At 41.2% G+C, this 24,090-nt stretch overlaps 1 protein-coding gene across 1 annotated transcript in view; it reads right to left on the bottom strand.

Annotated features, from left to right (window-relative positions):
* Nucleotides 1–23,021, bottom strand: part of APOB (apolipoprotein B) — a 50,296-nt gene extending 27,275 nt beyond the window's left edge. The window contains exons 1-12 of the mRNA XM_048845603.2: nucleotides 22,893–23,021; nucleotides 21,202–21,237; nucleotides 15,506–15,621; nucleotides 13,133–13,278; nucleotides 11,356–11,509; nucleotides 11,039–11,194; nucleotides 8,777–8,901; nucleotides 8,527–8,612; nucleotides 6,468–6,687; nucleotides 1,843–2,070; nucleotides 1,541–1,658; nucleotides 1,278–1,424 (exon numbers count right to left, since the gene is read on the bottom strand). Of these exons, the coding sequence (XP_048701560.2) occupies nucleotides 1,278–1,424; nucleotides 1,541–1,658; nucleotides 1,843–2,070; nucleotides 6,468–6,687; nucleotides 8,527–8,612; nucleotides 8,777–8,901; nucleotides 11,039–11,194; nucleotides 11,356–11,509; nucleotides 13,133–13,278; nucleotides 15,506–15,621; nucleotides 21,202–21,237; nucleotides 22,893–22,953 (1,593 nt within the window). The 5' untranslated portion in view covers nucleotides 22,954–23,021. The remainder of the gene's footprint in view (nucleotides 1–1,277; nucleotides 1,425–1,540; nucleotides 1,659–1,842; nucleotides 2,071–6,467; nucleotides 6,688–8,526; nucleotides 8,613–8,776; nucleotides 8,902–11,038; nucleotides 11,195–11,355; nucleotides 11,510–13,132; nucleotides 13,279–15,505; nucleotides 15,622–21,201; nucleotides 21,238–22,892) is intronic.
* Nucleotides 23,022–24,090: the final 1,069 nt, after the last annotated feature.

Here is a 24,090-nt window from a genome sequence, read left to right as displayed (position 1 = left end):
GGGTCAAATTATTTCCTTAAATCACACCCATGTAACCTTGTTGAAACTTTACTGGTGTTATAGAGCAGGGAAACCCCTTATTTCTAGGACTGGTAAAAAAAATCATTAAAACTTTGTTTTGATGGAAATTTTCATGAACAAAATCTGCTTTTGTCAAAACTGAAATTCATTTTGGTTTCTGGCAACTGAAAATGAAAACTGTTGCTTGTTGTTTGTTGAAAACCCAAACATTTTTAGTTTTTATTTTATCAACAAAAGGCCAAAAACTTCGAAAGAAAACTTTAGATGAAAAATGAAAAGGTTTTTGCTTGACATTTTTCTTAGGGAAAAATAAATTATTTTCCAACCAGCTCTACTTATTTCATATATATTGCATAGTAATTCTGATTACTTCACCTTCACAGTACACAAGAAAAACAATCTCTGAAATGTTTGGGGTGATGTACAACATCTTAACAACTATTTAAAACATGAAAAAAGGTCCTGTCTTGTAGGCTGTAAGCTCTTTGGAGCTAGAACGGGCTTTTTCTTCATTTCTGTAAAGTGTTTAGCACGATGCATCCCCAGTGTGATTGAAACAAACCTTCTGATGCTGCTGTAGTGCAAATACAAATAATGCCTAACTCTTATACTGTGCTTTTCATCCATAGATCTCAAAGCACTTTACCAAGGAGGTCAGTACCGTTATCCCCATTGTACAGATGGAGAAAATGAGGCACAGAGAGGCTGACTTGCCCAAGGTCACTCAGAAGGCCAGTGGTAGAACCAGGAACAGAACCCAGGTGGTTGTCTAGTGAATTACCCACTAGGCAACACTACCACAACAAATAACCACCCAGTAAAAGCAATGAGCCTGATTCTTCTCCTCTCACTATAATTAAACCTGGGTAAGTCAGAGGTAACTCTCTTGAAGTCATTGGGCCACATCATCATTGTAATTACTTCATTGAAGACCCCATCCAATAGCAATGGACAGATCCAATTCTTGTCTCACGTAATTAAACCTGTGTAAAACAGGTGCAACACAATGGAGCTATGCCGATTTACACAAACTAAAGATCTGGCCCATTGAGTTATATCAGCAGAAAGCTGCTGTAAGAGGAGTATCAGACCCAGTAAAATCAAGGAAGGGGTTCTAAAGAAAGGCAGGCGAATAGATAATGGGGGAATAGCATAAAATATTCATGGATGGAGAAAACCTGCTTTGTTTAATCATTAACTTGAAGCATACAACTGAGATGAGCTAGAACTGTACAAATTCTTAAATTCTGATTTACCTCATCAGTGATAGTCATTCTTCTCAGTGCCTGGATGGCTGCTTTCTGAACAGAAAGTGACACAACTTCACTTTTGATACATGTCTTCAGAGTAGATTTCAGGTTCGGATTAGCAACCTCCATTGCCTTGCCCATGTTTCCAATAGCCTGTGGATTATGAAAACAAGGCAATAAATATATTTCCCCAGTCAATAAGAATGCTATACTGCACGCTGTGATTTTAAAATAATAGCTTATATAAAGAGAGAGGGAAATTAAAATACCCTAAGTGTGAGGTAGGTTAACTCGTCATTCCCAGAGCACTCATTGCCAATCATTGACTCCATAAAGTTTGCAACATCCGTTATTTCCTGTGTCACAGTTTTCTTGTCTTCATAGAATCTAAGGGAAGACAGAAATGAACCAAAAACCATTAGAAACACCTTACTTAGGTGTGTGTAGGGAATCCTTTTCTAAGTCAATTTGCACAAACATAGCAATCTGAATGATTAAATCTCCAAGTAATGACTTCTGTCAGAGTTTGTCCTAACATTTTCCCTGTACACGTATATGCACATATACTCACTTGGTAACAGCATGGCTTAGAGCATAAAAAGTAGCTCGACTTTGCTGGTACTGGGCCATGTTAAGAATTTCCCGTATTCTTTTGGTACATGGAAAAGGCAGGAGTCCAAGGCTGTATGTGACTGCATCCGCCACCAGAGGATCGACATTTCCAGTTCTTATTATCTGAAGTATAGAACCGAAGCAATCTGGAGTACCACACTGAATCAGACCCTGCACTGTGATGGAACTGAAAGGGAAAGAGATTATGGACATTAGCCCAAATGTTCTTGAGTATATGTCCATGTTGCATATTAGAAAGAAACATCCAGCCAGTGTGTTACAACTATATTCAAATGAAGATAGATATTTTCTACAACTGAGAAATGTTTTTAGGTCTCTATGGAGTCATGAAATTCAAATCAGAACTTCGTGAAATTGGAGTGTCTCAGAGTAAGAGTTTTCCAGTCAGGTCCATTGTAGAGACTAGTCCACAACCTGAAGTTCAAATCTAGATCCAAACTTCCACAAAGTCCAGAGGAGGGTTTGGAACTGGGGTTTTGGTTCAGGTGTATCCTTCTCCATCCCTGTCTGTATCATTGATATCTTTTATATCTATGTATTCTGTGTCTGTATCTAGATTTGTATGCGTTCTAGTGTGAGTGATATATACATATATCGCTGTGTGTCTCTAAATATATCACACAAATGGCCATTAAAGTCAGTTAAAATCATATTATTTTTACAAATTATGCTAATATCATAACCAGCTATGGACAACAAAAGGTTTATTACATTACTGTTATTGTTATTATTCATTATTTTTATTATTGTAGCACTTAGGAGCCCAATTCATGGACCAAGAACCTATTGTGCTAGGCGCTGTACAAACACAGAACACCCAAGACATGTAGTCACATGTTTCTCTCTCTGACTATCTCACCCTCCTCACATCCACAAACCAATCACAATCCTCAGTGATACAGTGTAATATAATGAGTTAAACGGGGTGGGCAAACTTTTTGGCCCAAGGGCCACACTGGGGTTGCAAAAACTGTATGGACGGCCGGGTAGGAAAGGCTGTGCCTCCCCAAACAGCCTGGCCCCCACCCTGAATACGCCCCCTCCCACTTTCCACCCTCTGACTGCCCCCCTCAGAATCATAGAATCATAGAATATCAGGGTTGGAAGGGACCTCAGGAGGTCATCTAGTCCAACCCCCTGCTCAAAAGCAGGACCCATCCCCAATTAAATCATCCCAGCCAGGGCTTTGTCAAGCCTGACCTTAAAAACTTCTAAGGAAGGAGATTCCACCACCTCCCTAGGCAACGCATTCCAGTGTTTCACCACCCTCCTAGTGAAAAAGTTTTTCCTAATATCCAACCTAAACCTCCCCCACTGCAACTTGAGACCATTACTCCTTGTCCTGTCCTCTTCCACCACAGAGAATAGTCTAGAACCATCCTCTCTGGAATCACCTCTCAGGTAGTTGAAAGCAGCTATCAAATCCCCCCTCATTCTTCTCTTCCGCAGACTAAACAATCCCAGTTCCCTCAGCCTCTCCTCATAAGCCATGTGTTCCAGACCCCTAATCATTTTTGTTGCCCTTCGCTGGACTCTTTCCAATTTATCCACATCCTTCTTGTAGCGTGGGGCCCAAAACTGGACACAGTACTCCAGATGAGGCCTCACCAATGTCGAATAGAGGGGGACGATCACGTCCCTCCATCTGCTCGCTATGCCCCTACTTATACATCCCAAAATGCCATTGGCCTTCTTGGCAACAAGGGCACACTGCTGATTCATATCCAGCTTCTCGTCCACTGTCACCCCTAGGTCCTTTTCCGCAGAACTGCTGCCTAGCCATTTGGTCCCTAGTCTGTAGCTGTGCATTGGGTTCTTCCGTCCTAAGTGCAGGACCCTGCACTTATCCTTATTGAACCTCATCAGATTTCTTTTGGCCCAATCCTCCAATTTGTCTAGGTCCCTCTGCATCCTATCCCTGCCCTCCAGCGTATCTACCACTCCTCCCAGTTTAGTATCATCCGCAAATTTGCTGAGAGTGCAATCCACACCATCCTCCAGATCATTTATGAAGATATTGAACAAAACCGGCCCCAGGACCGACCCCTGGGGCACTCCACTTGACACCGGCTGCCAACTAGACATGGAGCCATTGATCACTACCCGTTGAGCCTGACAATCTAGCCAACTTTCTACCCGCCTTATAGTGCATTCATGCAGCCCATACTTCTTTAACTTGCTGACAAGAATACTGTGGGAGACCGTGTCAAAAGCTTTGCTAAAGTCAAGAAACAATACATCCACTGCTTTCCCTTCATCCACAGAACCAGTAATCTCATCATAGAAGGCGATTAGATTAGTCAGGCATGACCTTCCCTTGGTGAATCCATGCTGACTGTTCCTGATCACTTTCCTCTCATGTAAGTGCTTCAGGATTGATTCTTTGAGGACCTGCTCCATGATTTTTCCGGGGACTGAAGTGAGGCTGACTGGCCTGTAGTTCCCAGGATCCTCCTTCTTCCCTTTTTTAAAGATTGGCACTACATTAGCCTTTTTCCAGTCATCCGGGACTTCCCCGGTTCGCCACGAGTTTTCAAAGATAATGGCCAATGGCTCTGCAATCACAGCCGCCAGTTCCTTTAGCACTCTCGGATGCAACTCGTCCGTCCCCATGGACTTGTGCACGTCCAGCTTTTCTAAATAGTCCCTAACCACCTCTTTCTCCACAGAGGGCTGGTCATCTATTCCCCATGTTGTGATGCCCAGCGCAGCAGTCTGGGAGCTGACCTTGTTCATGAAGACAGAGGCAAAAAAAGCATTGAGTACATTAGCTTTTTCCACATCCTCTGTCACTAGGTTGCCTCCCTCATTCATTAAGGGGCCCACACTTTCCTTGGCTTTCTTCTTGTTGCCAACATACCTGAAGAAACCCTTCTTGTTACTCTTAACATCTCTCGCTAGCTGCAGCTCCAGGTGCGATTTGGCCCTCCTAATTTCATTCCTATATGCCCGAGCAATATTTTTATACTTTTCCCTGGTCATATGTCCAACCTTCCACTTCTTGTAAGCTTCTTTTTTATGCTTAAGATCCGCTAGGATTTCACCATTAAGCCAAGCTGGTCGCCTGCCATATTTACTATTCTTTCGACACATCGGGATGGTTTGTCCCTGTAACCTCAACAGGGATTCCTTGAAATACAGCCAGCTCTCCTGGACTCCTTTCCCCTTCATGTTAGAACCTCCAACCCATCCAATCCCCCCTGCCCCTTGTCCCCTAACCGCCCCCTCCCAGGATCTCCCGCCCTTAACCGCCCCCTGGGACCCTACCCCCATCCAACCCCCCTGCTCCCAGTCCCCCAACCCCTATGCACACCCTTGCCCCCTGACAGGCCCCCTGGGACCCCACGCATATCCTACCTCCCCCCGCTCCCCATCCCCTGACCCCTATCCACACACCCGCCCCCTGACAGGCCCCCCGGGACCCCATGCTTATCCAAGCCCCCATGTTCCCCGTCCCCTGACCGCCCCCCGCCCACTGCCCCATCCAACCGCCCCCTGCTCCCTGTCCCCTGACTGCCTTGGGACTCCCCGCCCTTTATCCACCCCCCAAGCCCTCTCACCATGCTGCTCAGAGCAGCATGTCTGGCAACTGCGCCCCCTGGCTGGAGCTAGACACGCTGCCGCACTGCCCTGCTGGAGCACGCAGCCCCGCCACACCGAGTGCTGCCCGTGTGGTAGCGTGGCTGTGGGGGAGGACAGACAGCAGGGGAAGGGCCAGGGCCTAGCCTCCGCGGCCAGGAGCTCAAGGGCAGGGCAGGAGGGTCCCATGGGCTGGATGTGGCCCGCGGTCCATAGTTTGCCCACCTCTGAGTTAAACGAAGGCTGCGTTTTCCTGTGTATGTGTAAATGGAATAAAATGCAGCCAGGAGGGAAATGGTGGAGCAGTAGATTTGTGGCCCAGTCCTGGACCTCCAAAAATGTGCTCTCCGCAACTGGAGATTTGGTAGTGGTAGCAGCTCATGCCAGGGCTTGTAATCAGTGTATTTTAACACATCTATTCCCTGAATAGCCTAAAAGTCTAATCTAATTTACCTACTCATGGGACTGTGGGGGGAGGGGAGGAGTCACAGGGGGACTGCTGATGTCTTTGATAAAGGCTTATTATGCAGTTATGCAGCATTTATTACACGACCATTTGAGGGACAATTGGTACAAGTTCTGGATTTGATCCCATATAATACTGAGCAGTATGGTTTACACTTAGGAGTCTACTCCCCCCGAAATATACTAGGATTTATATATATCAAAATAACAGTTAATGAGAAAATGAAAAATATTACTACCTTGTGGAAGGCAAGAATAAACCTGTTGAAGAAAATTATTACCCCACTGGACTTGTTTGTTTGTGGGATAACATTTAAATAGCGTTCTGTGTCTCTCCCTCAAACACACATACTCTTAGCAGTCTTTCCCAGTCGCCAACTATTACAGCATTTTAAGATATTACTTTAGGCTATGATTAAAACTGTTTACAGGAGAACATCACCTCTGGAATTAAATTTGCGTTCACATTACCAGGCATTGTGTTTACACAATGCGAGAGCTACACTTTTTATACATTACCTTGAGGTCTCCATCATCTTCAGTACAAGAGACCCTAGCGTGTCATTGTGCAAGCCTCTAAGTCCAGTTACAAATTTGTAAAAAAGACTTGCTCTCTGCTGGTTCTGCTGGGAGGCTGACAACTTCTGCAGTTCCTGGAGGACCTTCAGCACAGTGTCCCCATGCCGGAAGGATTTGGTATCTGCACTTTCCAAGGAAAGACTTTTCTTTTCCAGTTTATCTAACAAACAGGAAAAGCATTATTTCTTTCTGTAAGCACTGTGATCTCAAACCCCACACTGGGCAACCAGGGATTATGGAGCTGCTCTGGGCTCAGCTAGCCCCACCCTGCCACACTTGCAAGACACGAACAGACTGGAGGAGGAGTTGAAAGGGAGCAGAACAGTTCACTGGTGGAAGACCAGGGAAGAGAGTGGACCTGCAATTTGCAGCTCCTGAGGAAAGGGCTGAGGGAAAGTAGGACCTCTCCCAACAACAACTTCCTGAGGGAAGGGAAGACTGTTAGAGGGCTTTCCCTTCACCCTCTCCCCTGATTCTTGTCACGCAGACAGAAAGCAGAAGATCAGAAGTCTGAAGTGCAGGCAATTCAATGTTTATTGGGGTTAGTGCCAAGCAATCATATTCATAGCTCTACACGCTGGCAGAGTCTGTTTCTCAGTGTTCCGTTCCCAGCTCTGACACCACAGAGCCTTTACCCCGTGTCCCCCTTCCCAGCTCTGATTCCACAGAGCCTTGCCTGTGTCCCCATTCCCCTATTACCCATCCCCACCTCCTCCTCCTTAGCAGGCCCAAATATACCTGGAGTGCACACCCCTAGTCACACCCCTTACAACTTATGGTCCTGTTTTGTTTTCGAGGGTCGTGAGCTGGGGTCTTCGTTCCATCCCTTTTGTACCCCACAGAAGGGGTAAGGAGTGAGTTTGTGCTCTGGCCAAGGCCAGGCCTTTCTTCGGCTTTTAGTGTTTCTTATGCCTCCCTCTACAACCCCCATTGCCCCTCCTAACTGGTTGCTTGACCTTGCCTTGAGATAAGGAGTTGAGGCAGTCTTTAAGTGTGCACTCATCTATTACATCCCCACCATGCCCAGTAACACTTTAGCTGTATCCCTTATCTTTTCTCATTGTACTAAAAGCCCCATCTGGTTGTGGGAAATGCAACACAGTCTCTTTGTTCATTCTTCTTCACACATATTAGTATAAGATATGAGTTTCAAAACGTCAATCTCAAAATTCTATGTCAGGCTGACAAACAAGCCTAGATACTAACAAGGACCTGCTTCAAATGCACCGTGAGGGAGAGGCATTTCCTTCTCATTCTCATATGAACTCAGTTTGTTTGTGTTAATTCCCCTTGTGCTATCTGTAGTCTACCCTGACAGGCGAGAGACTGGAGACTGACCTGGCCAGGGGGCCAAGTCACACGAAGAGGCAGCTGCTACCCTGAGAGAGATAGAGAGCATTGCTGAGGAAGTGCCCAGTGCTGAGTTGACCCCCTTCACACCTTCTTCTCACAGACTTCAAACTTTGAACCATAGTGGGGTGGTAGGAAGTTGCCCAGGGAGGGCAGCCTTAAGGATTTCTTGGATGTCAGACCTTTGATAGCCCTCACAGGGCCCTGAGCTGGAGCCTGGTGGAGTGGGAGGGCCCAGGCTCCCCTACACTCCCCAACCACTGCATATCTAAGTGCCTAAATCCTGACCATTAGGCAACACTGCCCACAAGAGCAAGACATCACAGAGACATTTTAGTTTCTGACTCCTTAAAGCATCCTTCCTGTTTAAATAACAGGATCTTTATGAAGTTTTATATAGGTACTGATGTAGCTGAATAGTGCATTTGTTTCCCCATATCTAGAATTATTTCACGTATAGGTGAGTACACACCATTGCTATTTCCTGAAAGTGATATCTTGCTTTTTTTATCGTAGGTGGTTATGCATTTCTTAACAAAGCTAATCTAACTTGATCAGTGGACATGTTTTATGAGGAGCGCATGCTGAGATGGGAAGCCAGAAATGTGCCACGGTGAAACTGAAAAATGTTTCAGTACTGCAGACCTACCTTCATCAAAGTTTCTGCTGTTGATTTTGGGGGTTTCGACAAGTTTCAGAGTTTGCGTGACTTGTGTCATCATACCATACTGATTTCTAGTAAATAAAAGAAAAACACAGTCCTTTAGTTGTGGCTGAATTAGTTGTGCTGAATCCTGCCCGCCATTGCATGGGCAGTAAAACAGGGCAGAATTTGACCTATTATCATTCATTATGACTATTTACAAAGGAAGGGTAACGATATATAACATGCCACCTACTTGTACGAGGAAGGCAGAAACAGGTGTTTTTCTCTGCAGTCTACTTCAGCCACATGCCTTCTCCTTGAATCTACAGTGTATTGACAGGATTGACTGCTGCTAAGCAGGGTGGATAATGGGCTGTTCTGTAAAACATAGTTTGAGGAACATTTAGCATATTTTGTTGTAGTAAAACAAGCACATTTCTGATCGCTATGGTTACTGAGCTACAATATTAACAGTTACAGCACATTGGGAGTGGTGCTGCTGTTTGGTTCATAATTAAATCACATCCTTGTCTAAAGAAAAACTGTGCCAATATCTCAGTCCATATCCTGCAGTCTCTTCACAGCCACCACTCCTGCAGATATCTTGTCCTAAGTGTCAGTGAAGTTATTATGGTGTTTGCCTGAGAATGTACCGTAGGACTGAGCCCTTATAACCTACAGGAAAGGACATGGCCTTATCAGTGCTTAATTTCATAGAATCATAGAATATCAGGGTTGGAAGGGACCTCAGGAGGTCATCTAGTCCAACCCCCTGCTCAAAGCAGGACCAATCCCCAACTAAATCATCCCAGCCAGGACTTTGTCAAGCCTGACCTTAAAAACTTCTAAGGAAGGAGATTCCACCACCTCCCTAGGTAACATATTCCAGTGTTTCACCACCCTCCTAGTGAAAAAGTTTTTCCTAATATCCAACCTAAATCTCCCCCACTGCAACTTGAGACCATTACTCCTTGTTCTGTCATCTGCTACCACTGAGAATAGTCTAGAGCCATCCTCTCTGGAACCCCCTTTCAGGTAGTTGAAAGCAGCTATCAAATCCTCCCTCATTCTTCTCTTCTGTAGACTAAACATCCCCAGTTCCCTCAGCCTCTCCTCATAACTCATGTGTTCCAGTCCCCTAATCATTTTTGTTGCCCTCCGCTGGACGCTTTCGAATTTTTCCACATCCTTCTTGTATTGTGGGGCCCAAAATGGACACAGTACTCCAGATGAGGCCTCACCAATGTCGAATAGAGGGGAACGATCACGTCCCTCGATCTGCTGGCAATGCCCCTACTTATACATCCTAAAATGCCATTGGCCTTCTTGGCAACAAGGGCACACTGCTGACTCATATCCAGCTTCTCGTCCACTGTAACCCCTAGGTCCTTTTCTACAGAACTGCTGCCGAGCCATTTGGTCCCTAGTCCGTAGCGGTGCATTGGATTCTTCCGTCCTAAGTGCAAGACTCTGCACTTGTCCTTGTTGAACCTCATCAGGTTTCTTTTGGCCCAATCCTCCAATTTGTCTAGGTCCCTTTGTATCCTATCCCTACCCTCCAGCGTATCTACCTCTCCTCCCAGTTTAGTGTCATCTGCAAACTTGCTGAGGGTGCATTTGTCATGAAAGAGGTTGCCTGGGCTCAAGCAATTAGGTGTTAGGGCTCAAGTAATGTTTTTACATTCATTACTGATGCAGCAAACCCAGAGGTGCCAGAGCTATGAACTGTCAAGCCTAAAGGTGCCCACACTCAGCCCTGGCAAGCTCTGGCACAAATTAAGCACTGGCCCTTATCATTATGAAGTAATTTGCAATGGTTAAAATAATTTAGACACTTTAAAATAGTGGATGTACTTCACAGTCCTCCTATGGTTACAAATGGTTTAAAGATTTCCATCAAGAACAAACATTAAAAGTATAAGCACGGGAGCATTCGGTACCAGGAACAAATCTTCCAGCGCGTGTGTGTGCACGTTTGCACTCAGCCTACTTGCATGCACAAATACCCTGATCTGCTTCTGAGGATGGGGCTTGTCAAAGGATTTATCTTGGTGCATGCAGAAACCTCAGCATGCACATCAAGTTACTTGCATGCATATGCTGGTTACATACAATGTACATATGCATGTTGGAAGATTTGGCCAATAAAGTTTAATGGGCTATCTAGAAAACCTTGGGCCTGATCTGACAAGGTGCCTCACACCTGACAGTACTAAGCCCATGGGAATGTGTGATTACATATATATATATAATCAGTTATTCCCAACTAGTGTCTTAAAAAACCAAACCAAACCAAAGCAACCAACCAACCAAACAAACAAAAAACCCACATCACTTTGCAGTATTTGTGAGAACAATGTGAAAGAAGTTGAGATGATATTCATTTCCCAAAGTTCAGATTTTTCTATTGACTTCCACTAATGGCAGGAAGCAAAGGCAGAGGGTCAGATTCTGAAGAACTAAAATAATATAATGAAGCACTTTCTTAAATAACATTATGCCCTGCTATACCTACCAGTCCCTTTATGAGGGCAATTGGGCTGACATAGTCTCTGATGGGATTGAAGTTATCGCAGGTTTTCAAGTTTCTATTAATTGAAATAACTGATGCTGTGTTCCCTTTTCTATCCTTGACTTCAACTTCACTGTCGCACTTCCCATATATGGTATCCTGGAGAGCGGAGAAAATTAACATCATTGTTCATGTTACCAAATGAGTTCAAGTCTAGTCTGAAATCCCATTGTCTGAGTAAGAACTTCAGGACAGGGCCCACTTAGTGGGTTTTGCTGCATTTGTTAAAGAAGTAAATTAACTGTTGCTCAGCTTCCTACCATGGAGATTGTTTTTAGGTTGTCTTCTGTTTCCATTGGCACAATAAGTGCTGAGATGATCCCCCTCTTGATGTTAAGAATGTTCATTGGTTCATTCTTCTCTGAATACAGCTGGACCTTCTTCCCATCCTGAGTGCTAAATTTCAGTTCATATCTGCCCCCCAAAAAAACAGTAGGTGTGAGACAAAAATAAAAACAAGCTAGCCAAGAGCTTACCATCTTGATTATTGCCAAATGCTCCATGTACATCTAGATATAGAATTATTCACTTGTATTAATGTGGCTCCCCAAAGCCCCAATCAAGATTGGGCTCCATTGTGCCAAGGACTGTACAAATACACACATTCTAAATAATTTAAAACAGCATTTAAAATATTCCCTAATAAACCACTTTCTGCATCTCTCCCTTCCCTTTTTTTCATGAGAAATAGTGAGCTTGGGCTCTCTGCTTATTATTTTATATTGCTCCGTTCTTTCCCCCAATTCTGTATAGTCTGTATAGACTATCCCCAACCACGACTCTACCTGGTATTATTAGTTTCTCTTTGAATACTGAGTAGGAAACTACTGACCATTAATATCTCCTCAGTTCTGGTGTATACCGTACACTTAAAGAATAAGATGTTATAAACTTTGAGGACATTCAATGAAGAGGAACAAGAATGATTTGTGGTCTGGAAAACCTAATTTATAGTGACAGGATTAAGGAGCTGAGTCTATTGAGTTTATTGTAGAGAAGGCTAAGGGTAAACTTGATGGATCTGTAAGTACCTATATAGGGAGAAGATTTCTGATATTAGAGGGCTCTTTAATCTAGTGTACAGATGCATAACAAAATCCAATGGCTGGTAGCTAAATTTAGACAAATTCAGAGAGGAAATAAGATGTGATGTTTTCAAAGTAAGGGTAATTAACTATTGGAACAGATTACCATCACTGGAGGTCTTTAAATCAAGACTGGATATCTTTCTAACAAATATGCTTTAGCTCCTAAACCTCAAGTTATTTTGCTGGATGCAAGAATCCCTGGGTGCAATTCTATGGCCTGTGATGTGCAGAACAGGGTAATAGCATTAGGGACATCTTCAGGAAGGGCATTCCATGCATAAAGGGAGGCATTGAAACAAGTGTGAAGGTTCATGTGGAGAAATGGACAAGCAAGCAATGGAAGCTGGTTTCACTGGTGGACCAGAGGGGGCAGACACAATAACTTACCAGTGCAGGTAAGTAGGGAGGGGCTAAGTTGGGAAGGACATTAAAGGTCAGTAGCAGAAGCCTGGGCTGTTTGCTTAGGTGGGCTAATGTTACTTTGTGCCGTGTAAGCCGAGCAAAGTAGTCTGAAAGTGGCTGGAGACGTCCATCTGACAACTCCTCATGTTCAGGGGAACTTTCCTCTGGTAGAAAACTCAGAGTGGACTACACTGACTCCTACACCAGCACTCCCCACACTCCTGATATGAGGGAGAGAAGGGAGCAGGCTGTGAACATTCCAGCGTCAGAGTATGGATGGGATGATTTCTGCTACACCCAGGCTTTCAGTGACACAATTCAAGGCTGTCGCCATGCAGCCCCAAATTGTGCCACAGCCAGGTGGCTCTGAATCAAGGAGTTGCAACTAGCTCCTGCTCTCTCAGCATCACAGTTCATTCCCGAGTCTGGGACAGCACTGCCATACATCGCCCCTTCTAAAGGACAGGGCAGGTTGTAAAGTCATAGTCTATCCCGAATTAAATAAGAATGGGTTTGTTAGCAAAGGCTCTAGTAAGTTTTTGCTCACTGGGCCATGGCTCTGGCAAAGTCATCCGAGTTCTTTGACTTTTTCAGGAGACTCTTTCCCTCAGCATCCACACCGAACATCTCTCGCAGGGTACATTGGCTTGTCTTCAGGATGAAGCTACACAGCTGTGGGACCTCCAGCTCAACCTGAAAACATACACAGCACATGTTTTCTCCTTCTCTCACTATCACTCCTGCAGAACTATGTGGTTCTTATTTTTAAAGATACAGGAGATGTTCTTAAATTTATTTTTAAAGTAACACTGTGTGCACCGTGCACTTGTATAGCAGTTTTTGTGTGAAGATCGAAGAGTGCTTTAAGTAATCTTACAATATCCAGGTGGAGTAAAGGTCATATAGATTTGTAGAGTACCTAGCATGTAGGGATCCTGGTCTATGACTTGGGCCCCTGAGAGCTATGGAAATATGAATAATTAATAATATATTCCTTATATTAACGATGGGTAAACTGAGAGACAGGCACGTTATGTGACTTTCTCATGATCACATAGTAAGTCAATGGCAAAGCATGGAACAAGTACCCAGGTCGCCTGCTCCACCCATTTCACCAAACTACATATGAATCAATTCCTCACTTCGGGCTGGTAGAGAATTTTCAGTTAAAACTATTTTTCAACAGAATGTTGGGTTTTCAATTGAATATCTTTTTTGTTGAAAAACTGTCTGCTTTCCATGGAAAACTGATTTTTTATTAAAAAAATGAATGCTCCAAACCCAAAATACTTCTATTTGGATATGCTGTCTCATGGGAATGGTAGTTTGGTTGGCTCACTTCCCTATTCTCCTCTAAGGACTGGGTTCCCCAGCCGGGTTTTATCTCCTCAGATACATCATGGCCATTCAACTCCCATGATGCACAGCCTCTCCTCACCAATAGGGGAGAATAGTCCAACCAGGGAGCCCAACTTGTAGAAGAAAATGGGAGCACAAGGCATCCAAACTACAACACCCATAAGGCACTGCAGTGACATTCTGGAATAGAAATATTTTGGCTAAAATAGTTTGGATTTTGGCCAAAATATTTCAGATTTAGATTTTTTTTGCCAAAAATTCAAAATTTGCCACAGGGTGGGAGGACCATTTATCCAACCAGCTCTTTCTGCAGTTCTGTTTACACAAGCTGAGGATACAGACCTTAGACTCTCAAATCTTTTTAAAAGAGAGACTGCATATTATCTCTGAAAATATGCGCAATGGACCAAGTCGTCTTTGCTCTATTCTGGTCCTACTGATATCCATAGAACTACTTAACTAAGGAAAGTGAGTATGACATGGTCCAACATTATTATAAAGTCCAGAATTATTATTAATCAAATAATATTATAACTACAGCTGGTCAAAAAGTGAGAATTTTTTTGCAAAAACTTTTTTGTCAGAAAATGTTGAAATTTGAAATGGTATGACCAGAGTATTTATGGGTATTCTTAAAGTAATGATAATAACATGTGATCTTACTCCCATTGACTTTAATTGGAGCAGAATCAGGCCTCTAATTTATAAGATTTCTCACATATGGAATGTGTCAAAAGTGAGTACATTTCAAGCAGAACAAGCATGAAGATGACTAATGAGAAACACTGAACATTTGCTCCACACCATACTGCATGCTAGATGCAAAGACCAGCAATATTCACTGTAAACCAGCAATCTGCAGTGTGGTCTTGACATTGGCTTCAAAACTTGTGAAGAAATTTGAGCATTATACAGAGGAGTATTTAGTTACTGGACAGAACACTGTAACACCCAAAAGCTATTTGCCCAGTTAATGAAGTAATATTGTGAAATGTGACATTTTGAGGAAGTTGGAAGGAGAATAGCATAGGTTATCGGGCTAATGGCCTATGGAGCCTTTCACCCCTAGGATACCAGATCCTGACCCAGGAAGATGATAACTGAAAGTTGTCATCACCTGGTGAGTATTCAGTGTGCTGCATGAAATCAATTGATCAATTAGCAGTCTCAGTTTAGGCTCTAGTGGATAAGTGTTGAATGCTTCTATTGGCAGACCCAGAGGAAAAGCCAAATACTGAATGAGCCATGCACTGAGTTACCAACTCTGCTATTTCTTCTCTAGGAGTAGAAAAGCCTGGTCAGATTCGAGGTGCATTGGCAGGAGTGAAGAAACTCTGCCAATCTTGCCACTGCCTTTTCTGTCGGAAAATAAAGGGCTTCAGACTTCAGGGCTGTCAAATGTGTGCATTTCACAAGCACTACATTCACTAAATACAAAATGGAGGGGGAAGGGAGATGGAGGCCATAGGAAGTATGGGGGAGGAGTTTCCAATTGTTAATCCCCATGTTGCCCATTATCTTTTTTCTGATTGAAGTCAGTTCTTTCTTCCTCTTTCCTTACCTTGCAGTTAATTTTAGAGCCACTTCGTGAATCTGCTGTTCCTTTCACTCCACTTGCTATTTCTGCTTCATAGGTGTAAATGTATTTTCTGAGATGTTTAAATCTGGTTGCATCTTCTGCAATTAGAAAAACAAATACATTTTTATGAATAGCACAGACAGATGCATATTTAGATCATCACAATACAGTTCAAGATAGCATTGTGCAAACTGGAAATAATGCCAGAAATGAGGGAAATATTACAATATCCCTATGGCTGATTTCTTCTTTGGTTTTGTACATAAGTTGGGTTTTTTTTAAGATAAATCTGTAGAAGAGATATGGTAAGTTGTGATTACTTGAAGCCTTTAAATCAAGATAGGATGTTTTTTCCAAAATATGTACTATATTGCTCAAACAGAAATATGTGCTCAAACAGAAATTATGGCCTTGATGCACAAATTATTGGATCCTTTGTCTTGTATTATACAACATGTCAGCTTAGACAATCATAATGATCCCTTCTGGCTTTAAAGTCTATGCATCTCAGATTTTTTTCCCCATTAAAGTCAATGGTAAGCACATTTGGGAATGTAGGCCCCATCGGAAGAAAATGTAAGGGATAAATGAAGCTATACAAAGGAAAGATAGCAAGAATAATAAAAGGCCAATATGGCTCCATCGGGAGCTCTTTAAAGTCATGGAAATCAAAAAGAAATTCTACAAAAAGTGGAAACATGGATGAATTGCTAAGGAGGAGTAAAAAGAATAGCCCAAGCATGTAGGGACAAAATCAGAAAGGCTAAGGCACAAAATAAGTTACACCTAGCAAGGGACATAAAATGCAATAAACAGAGGTTCTTTAAATATATTAGGAGGAAGAGAAAGATGAAGGAAAGTGTAGGTCCTCCACTTAGTGGAGAAGGAGAACTAAAACTCATGACATCAGGAAGGCTGAGGTGTTTAATGCCTATTTTGTTTCAGTGTTCATTAAAAAGGTTAATGGTGATGAGATACTCAACACAATTAATATTAACACGGGGGAAGGAATGCAGGCCAAAATAGGGAAAGAACAGGTTAAAGAATGTTTAGATAAATTAGATATATCCAAGTCAATATGGCTTGAGGAAAACTTGGAACTGTTAGCAATTATGTTTGAGAACTCACGGATGATGGATGAAGTCCCAGAGGACTGGAGTAGGGCTAACATAGTACCTATCTTCAAAAAGATGAGCAAAAAGGACTTGGGGAATTATAGACCAGTGTGCCTAACTTAATACCTGGAAAGATACTTAAACATTTTTTGAACAATATAATTATGAGCACCCAGAGAATAATAGGTTTATAAGGAATAGCCAGCATGGATTTGTCAACAATAAATCATACCAAACCAACCTAACTTCCTTCTTTGACAGGGTTACTGGCCTAAAGGATAGGGTAGAAGCTGTAGATGTGATATATCTTGATTTTAGGAAGGCTTTTGATACAGTCCCAGATAACATTCTCATAAGCAAATGAGGGAAATGTGGTCTAGATGAAATTACTATAAGATAGGTGCAAAATTAGTTGAAAGACCATACTTAAAGAGTCAGGTTTCAGAGTAGCAGCTGTGTTAGTCTGTATCTGCAAAAAGAAAAGGAGGACTTGTGGCCCGTTAGAGACTAACAGGCCACTTTTGGATAGCATCCACTTTGGCCTGTAGGGGGCTGATAGTTCCTTGACCCACCTGGTGTCCAAGGTAGGTCGTTATCAATGGTTCACTGTCAAACTGGGAGGTAATATCTAGTGGGTCCCACAGGGTTCTGTCCTGGGTCTGACCCTATTCAATATTTTTAGGTTTGACAGAATCAATTTTTTTTTTATAATTTTGATGGATAATATAAATGTTTATTTTAAGCATTTTTAAAAAATATTTAAATTTTCACAGTTTTGCAAAATTATGGGTGTTAAACCATTTAAAAAAATGGTTTAAATTTGCACAGTTGTTACATGAAATTAAGGGGATATTTAGACAATAATTATTTAATGACATTTGATATTGAGATTTTAAAAAGTTAAAGCATTATAGCTATTAAAATACAAATTGTCAACATTGCATGTCAAAATACACAAAGTAAATATCCTTAAATCAAACTCTAATAAATTCTCAAGCAGCTCTTTTCTTACTTTGCCTATTGGTAAATTTAGAATATTATGGATGGGAATATTTTTTCATTGGTTTCTGTGTGTATGGTCAAATTGAAAAAAATTAAATCTAAATCCTTCCAAATTTAAATATTTTTGTTAATGACTTGGATGATGGAGTGGAGAGTATGCTTATAAAATGTGCAGGTGACACCAAAATTGGAGGGGTTGCAAGCACTTTGAAAGACAGGATTAGAATTCAAAATGACCTTGATGAATTAGAGAATTGTTCTGAAGTCAGTAAGATGAAATTCAATAAAGACAAGTGCAAAGTACTATACAAATGCACAGCTACAAAATGGGGAATAACTAGCTAGCCAGTAATACTATTGGAAAGGATCTGGGGATTATTGTAGATCAAAAATTGAATGCGTCAGCTATGTGATGCAGTTTCAAAAATCCTAATATCGCTCTGGGGTGTTGCATGTAAGTCACGGGAAGTAACTCTCCTGCTCTGCTCAGCACTGGTTAAGCCTCAGCTGGACTACTGTATCCAGTTCTGGGCACCACACTTTAAGAATGATGTGGACAAATTGGAGAGAGTCCAGAGGAGAGCAATAAAAATAAGAAAAGGTTTTAAAAACCTGACCTATGAGAAAACTGGGCATGTTTAGTCTTGAGAAAAGAAAACTGAAGGGAGACCTGATAATAGTCTTAAAATATGCTAACAGCTGTTGTAAAGAGGACTGTGATCAATTGTTCTCCATGTCCACTGAATATAGGAAAAGAAAAAAAGGGGCTTAATCTGCAGCAAAAAAGATTTAAACTAGATATTTGGAAAATTGTTCTAACTATATCTGTAATTAAGTTTTAGAATAGGCTTCCAAGGGAGGTTGTGCAGTCCCCATCATTGGAAGCTTTTAAGAACATATTGGACAAACATGTGTCAGGGATGGTCTAGGTTTACTTGGTCCTGCCTCAGCACAGTGGGCTGGACTTAAAGGCCTCTCAATATCCCTTCCAGCCCCACCTTTTTATGATTCTATGCAGACAATTAATTAGATTGTTTTTAAAAAGCATGTATTGGGTTTCTTTAAAAGTGGTATTTGCTTCCTTGCTAACAACAGAGTTCAGCTCAAATTTGTGCAGTCACAATTCAAAGAAAACTATAAGTGCCAATTTGTCCAGGAATTTCACATGGTTGACGTTTACAAAGATAAATGTGGAAATGGAGTGGAAAAAAACAACCCCCAAACCAGAATCCCTAATTCTAATTCTGTGAGAATCTAAAGAACCGTCCTCCTGTCCAAAAGTTTCTATGAGTTTTCTGGGAACATGAGATATTTTTCTGAGTCAAACTCACATCTGAGTTCATGGACTCCCTGGAGTTCTTCCTTTTTATGTTAGTGGACATTTTTTTTTTTATGTGTACAGGACCCAGATCAGGCCTGTGCACTGTTTAAGTCCTTGAGACAACATCAGGCAGGGGGAAATGTGTTTAGAAGCCTCTCCTAAGAGCTCAGAGGACTTAAGTGGCAGACAGGCCTTGTGCTGGGTCTCTTCACACTGGAGAATTTCACCTATCTGTCCCTACTACCTGCAAAAGAGATTCAGATTTAACAATATTATTATTTATTATCTGTATTGTGGTAGCGCCTAGGAGAGGAGCCCTAGTCATGGACCAGGACCCCATTGTGCTAGGTGCTGTATAACACAGAACAAAAATGATGCCACGAACAGCATACTGAATTCTGCTTACAGATAAAATGAAAAATCAGTGAGGTTACGTAGATGTAGATGAAAGCAGAATTTCCTTCACTGTCTCACAGGGATATGAGATCTTCCAGTGGCAGGCCTGGAAATTGTGGGCCAAATTCTGTTCACAGATAACTGCCATTGTGTCTGCAGGCAGAACTGGAAACTAACCCTGATCCTCCTTGGGAGGAAGGAAAGTCAACTTCATCTTGGCGTAAGCACACATACTCCAGTGAAACCAAGAGTTTTGCCTCTTTATGCCAGCACTGTGTTTGGCTCAGTGAAGTGTATTATATTCTCAGCCATGCTCCTGTAACACATTTTATCATGTCAGCAGGGAATATCTCAATAGAATCTGGTGGGATTTTGACTGCTTTCTTTATATTTTGGTACAAGAATTACGCTTTAGAGGAGAAAAGAGAGATCTTAAAAGCAAGCTATACATCTTAGAAGAGGAATATATGAGACGGACTAAGCTATGGAAGTGCGAACTGAATAATTTCAAATCAGAGAGCCAAATCCTCAGCTGGTGTAAATCAGCATAGACCTGTTGAAGTCAAGCTGTGCCAGTTTACACCAGCTAAGGATCTGGCCAAGAGTTTACTCTGACATTATTGGGGTTGTAAATGAGAGTAGAATTTTGCTGTAAGTATCCTCTTTTTTCCTTGGATTTCCAGAGTCTGTAAGCCTTACCTATTTTCCCTTTGATGTCAAGTATTTTATTTTAGACACCATTAATTTAATTATTAATAAATATTAATATGATAGCAATAAATACTTAATATGATATAGTTCTCTTCATCCCCAATGATTTAACTAATCTGATCAGCCAATTATATTAATTACAATCATACAAACAGTTTGAAGGCTATCCATGTAAACTTCAGCTATCTTACACTCCACCATACTATAATTGTTTGTATACTTTCATCAATTCTCACAATACTGATATCTGTTGTATTAATTCTAGGAGACATAATTTCTCTCCAACTACTGCTTCATTTCTAGGGTTTAACATGAACCTTATCTGTTATAAAAGGAATAAATAATGATGGAAATAGTAAATAAAAATAAAGTTGAGAAATTGACAGTGAAACCCAGAAAAAACTCTCTGAATTGTCTCAGATGGATGAATTAATCCTGATCACCTGTAGATGGTGCTAGAGTGTCAAATAAGAAAAAGCAAAAGCTTATCAAAGACAAAGATCAAAACAACTCATGGACACTGACCCTCCAGAGGAACGTTCTGTATCCAAGCAAGCTGTCAGGGCCAACCAGGGTCCATTACAAAGGTTGTGCATAAAGTCAGCATTTCCTGTTTCTTGACTAGGTTGGTTTAATAAATTATTATCCCGGCTGACAGAGTTATTGACATAAAGTATTCTGAAGGTATTTAGTTAGCTATATGAGTCAAATACTTGGGTGTAGCAATAACCGAAAGGAGTAAATCAGGAGTGAGATTACCAGTGTACATTGAAATGAAATGCATACGATTTCCCTGTTAAATCTTCAAAGTTAGAGAAAGGGGACTTCCAAAATAATGGATCTTGAAAATCAATCAAGCAAATAAATGTGGTATTTCTTTTTGGAAAGTTTTTTAAAATTCAAAGCGATAATCATTGCTTTTCAGGCTGATGAAAAGTCTTAAAATTCATAGGGCTAAGTCCCTGAGACCCTGTAATTCCTGAAGTCAACAGGAGTTTTGCCTGAGTAAACATCTGTTTTAAAGGAAGAGATATATGGAAATGGAAAACCAAAAACCAAAAACCTGAACTTTGGGAGGTATAGTCAGTTAAAACAATAGTAGAGCAAAAGGAATACAAAAGGAGAACCCTTACTTGAACAAGCTGGATTTCCATTTTCAGGCCCATCTTCTGTAAAAAAGCAAAGCATAAAATAAAACTTTTACAAATGATTAATATCAAACAAATAAAATAGAAATTCATATGTACATTCTGCATCACAGTCCAGAGATGGATATGCAGACACAGTGGGGCCTCACTAATTTGTACTAACAATTAAGGGCTTAGTTCTGCAAACACTGAGGTAAAAGGCAAAATTCCCATCTACTTAAATGGTAAAGTCGAGCATCCAAAAAACACTGCAAATGACTGAATTTTGTGAATTAGCAAGCAAGGGCCTGATCCTCAGATCACTGAACTCAGTAGCAAAGTGCTCCTTGATATTAATGGTGTATGATCAGGCACTAAATGTACAACATAATAATAAAAAGAATTGTTGATAGATGACAAACAGACCAAATGCATCACAGAATATGCTTTCTTTACGACACTGAAAATTCTAGGTTAGTTTTAAATTATGAAAATATTGAATAGTAGACTAATAACTGTACGGCGGTAATATTTCCTTTGTAAAAATAATGATAGTGTTGCTATATGAGACCTCTGTACAACTCTCTGCTATTACATCTTGACTAAGAAGCAGGGAGAGACCTCCGTTTTTGTGTCTGAATTATAAAATTTGTGGACTGGCGAAAAGTAGATAAGTAAGAGGCAGCTGTATTGATGACAGAGGGTAAACATATTTGTTGACAAAGGTGTTTAATTTAATCGATATTTGGATTGCATAAAGCTATGCATTCACTTAAGGTTAGTTTGAATACTGAGACTTTATTCTTCCATGCACCCTGATTCAAAGCCCACAGTCCTTTCTTTGACTTAACTGATCAGACTCATATTGTTTTGCATTAGAAAAAAAGTTACTTATTTCACATAATCTAATAAAAATAACAATACTAGTAACAATATATAGGACCAAATACATCCTTAGTGTAACTCCGGTGAAGTCAATAAAGGCACATTGGGGGTGAATATTATCATTACCTGCATATAGGACCAGATCCTGCTAAACACCCATTTATTTCAATGGTGAAGGATTAAACCCATAGTTCTATCCTCCTGAAGGATCCCAAAACATTTTACAAACTATGGTACCATTGAACAATCTAAACAGACACTCCTAGGCCAGGAAGGAGTTATCTTACAACTCCACCACACCACGTTCATTTTTTTCCCCAAATTATACCAGGTCTATCTTTACTGAACTGAACCAAAATTACTACAGAGCTACTGTCATCTTTTAATACAAATCACTATTTCACATACAGTGCCTCCTACCAGACACATCATGTTTTATCACTCATATCCCATCACACTTGCAGTAAAACATATTAGCAACACCCACACGAAATCTGCAGAATACTATAAAATGTCTCCTCGCAGGTGAGCAATGATCACTGTAAAGAAAAGCAGCTAGGCAAAAATAAAGGACGATGATACCACTACACTTGTCAAATAAATTAAAAATAAACCAGAGAAATGGTGACATTTCCAACTTTTCCTTTATGGATTTAATCTGGATCCTGCTATTAGGACACACTCCCCAAAAGGGAATAGATTTCATATTTCCCATCCTTGGCTTCTCTGATTCTGTGATTCATAGTCCCATAGATTTTTCCCTCCCTGATATTTTAATAGATTTTCACATAAAGCTGCAAAAAGCTACTTACGAGTGAGCACTTCACTGCTGAGCAGCAACAGCAGCAGCAGCCAGAGCTGCAGAGGGCCCATGGTGAGCACCGGACCCTATTGCTGCTGTCCCCTCAGTTCTTCTCCTTCCTCCCTTCACCTCCTCTACCCAAGTTTCAGGGAGAGAATGAGCCTCCTCACTTGGCCCTGCATTTATATAGTCTGTTGCAAGCAGCTGAGCCAAATCGTTTAGAAAGTTCAGAGCAAATTGCAAAAGGTCCAAAGGTTAGAGTCCTGGATCCTCTTTGCAATGCGGCAGAAGGCTCAGTCTGGGCTGCTGAGGCCCCAGCATGCAGAAGAAGACTGAACATTTATCTGTAGTAAATGATTGTGCCACTTCAATTGTATTTTTCGGTCTTTAACTGACTTTTAACAGCAGAAGATAATATTACAACAAAAGGGGTTTCCTCCTTTTAGCAAGAAATAAAGTAAATCATGTAAATTACTGCTGGGGCAAGCTAGCACTACAGAACTTTGAATTAGTATGGAGGCTGAGGGCTTGAATGGTACTTATACATGAGAGCAATTAGATTATTGTGCAATTTAGGCATCTTCTCTTTACTTAATGTGAACATGCTGTCATGTGCCCAGAAGAGGCAGTACAATCAATAAAAGAAAAGGAGTACTAGTGGCACCTTAGAGACTAACCAATTTATTTGAGCATAAACTTTCATGAGCTACAGCTCACTTCATCGGATGCACACCTTTTCTTTTTGCGAATACAGACTAACACGGCTGTTACTCTGAAACCTGTCATAGAACAATCAATGTTACTGATGCCCTTTGTAGGGCAAAAATTTCCTTCATACCTTGCTAAAAAGCAGATGCATTTCAGACAGGCTGGTAATATCCAGGCACGAGAGGCCATATTAAATGCTGAGATTAGAAAATTCAGTATTCTTGCTGGTTTCAGTTAGCCCAGATTTTTAGAGATCATCGCCTTGTTTGGTAACAACAACAAAGAAATGAGAGGTTTCAGAGTAAGCAGCCGTGTTTGTCTGAATCCGCAAAAAGAATAGAAGTACTTGTGGCACCTTAGAGACTAACAAATTTATTAGAGCATAAGCTCACGAAAGCTTATGCTCTAATAAATTTGTTAGTCTCTAAGGTGCCTCAAGTACTCCTGTTCTTTTTAAAGAAATGAGAAGTAATGATAAGAAATTATCATTATTATTCAGA

Source organism: Caretta caretta, chromosome 3 (genome assembly GCF_965140235.1).
Source record: "Caretta caretta isolate rCarCar2 chromosome 3, rCarCar1.hap1, whole genome shotgun sequence".
Classification (NCBI taxonomy): Eukaryota; Metazoa; Chordata; order Testudines; family Cheloniidae; genus Caretta; species Caretta caretta.
Note: the sequence above shows the minus strand (reverse complement) of the source record. Positions and strands in the feature narration are given on the sequence as shown.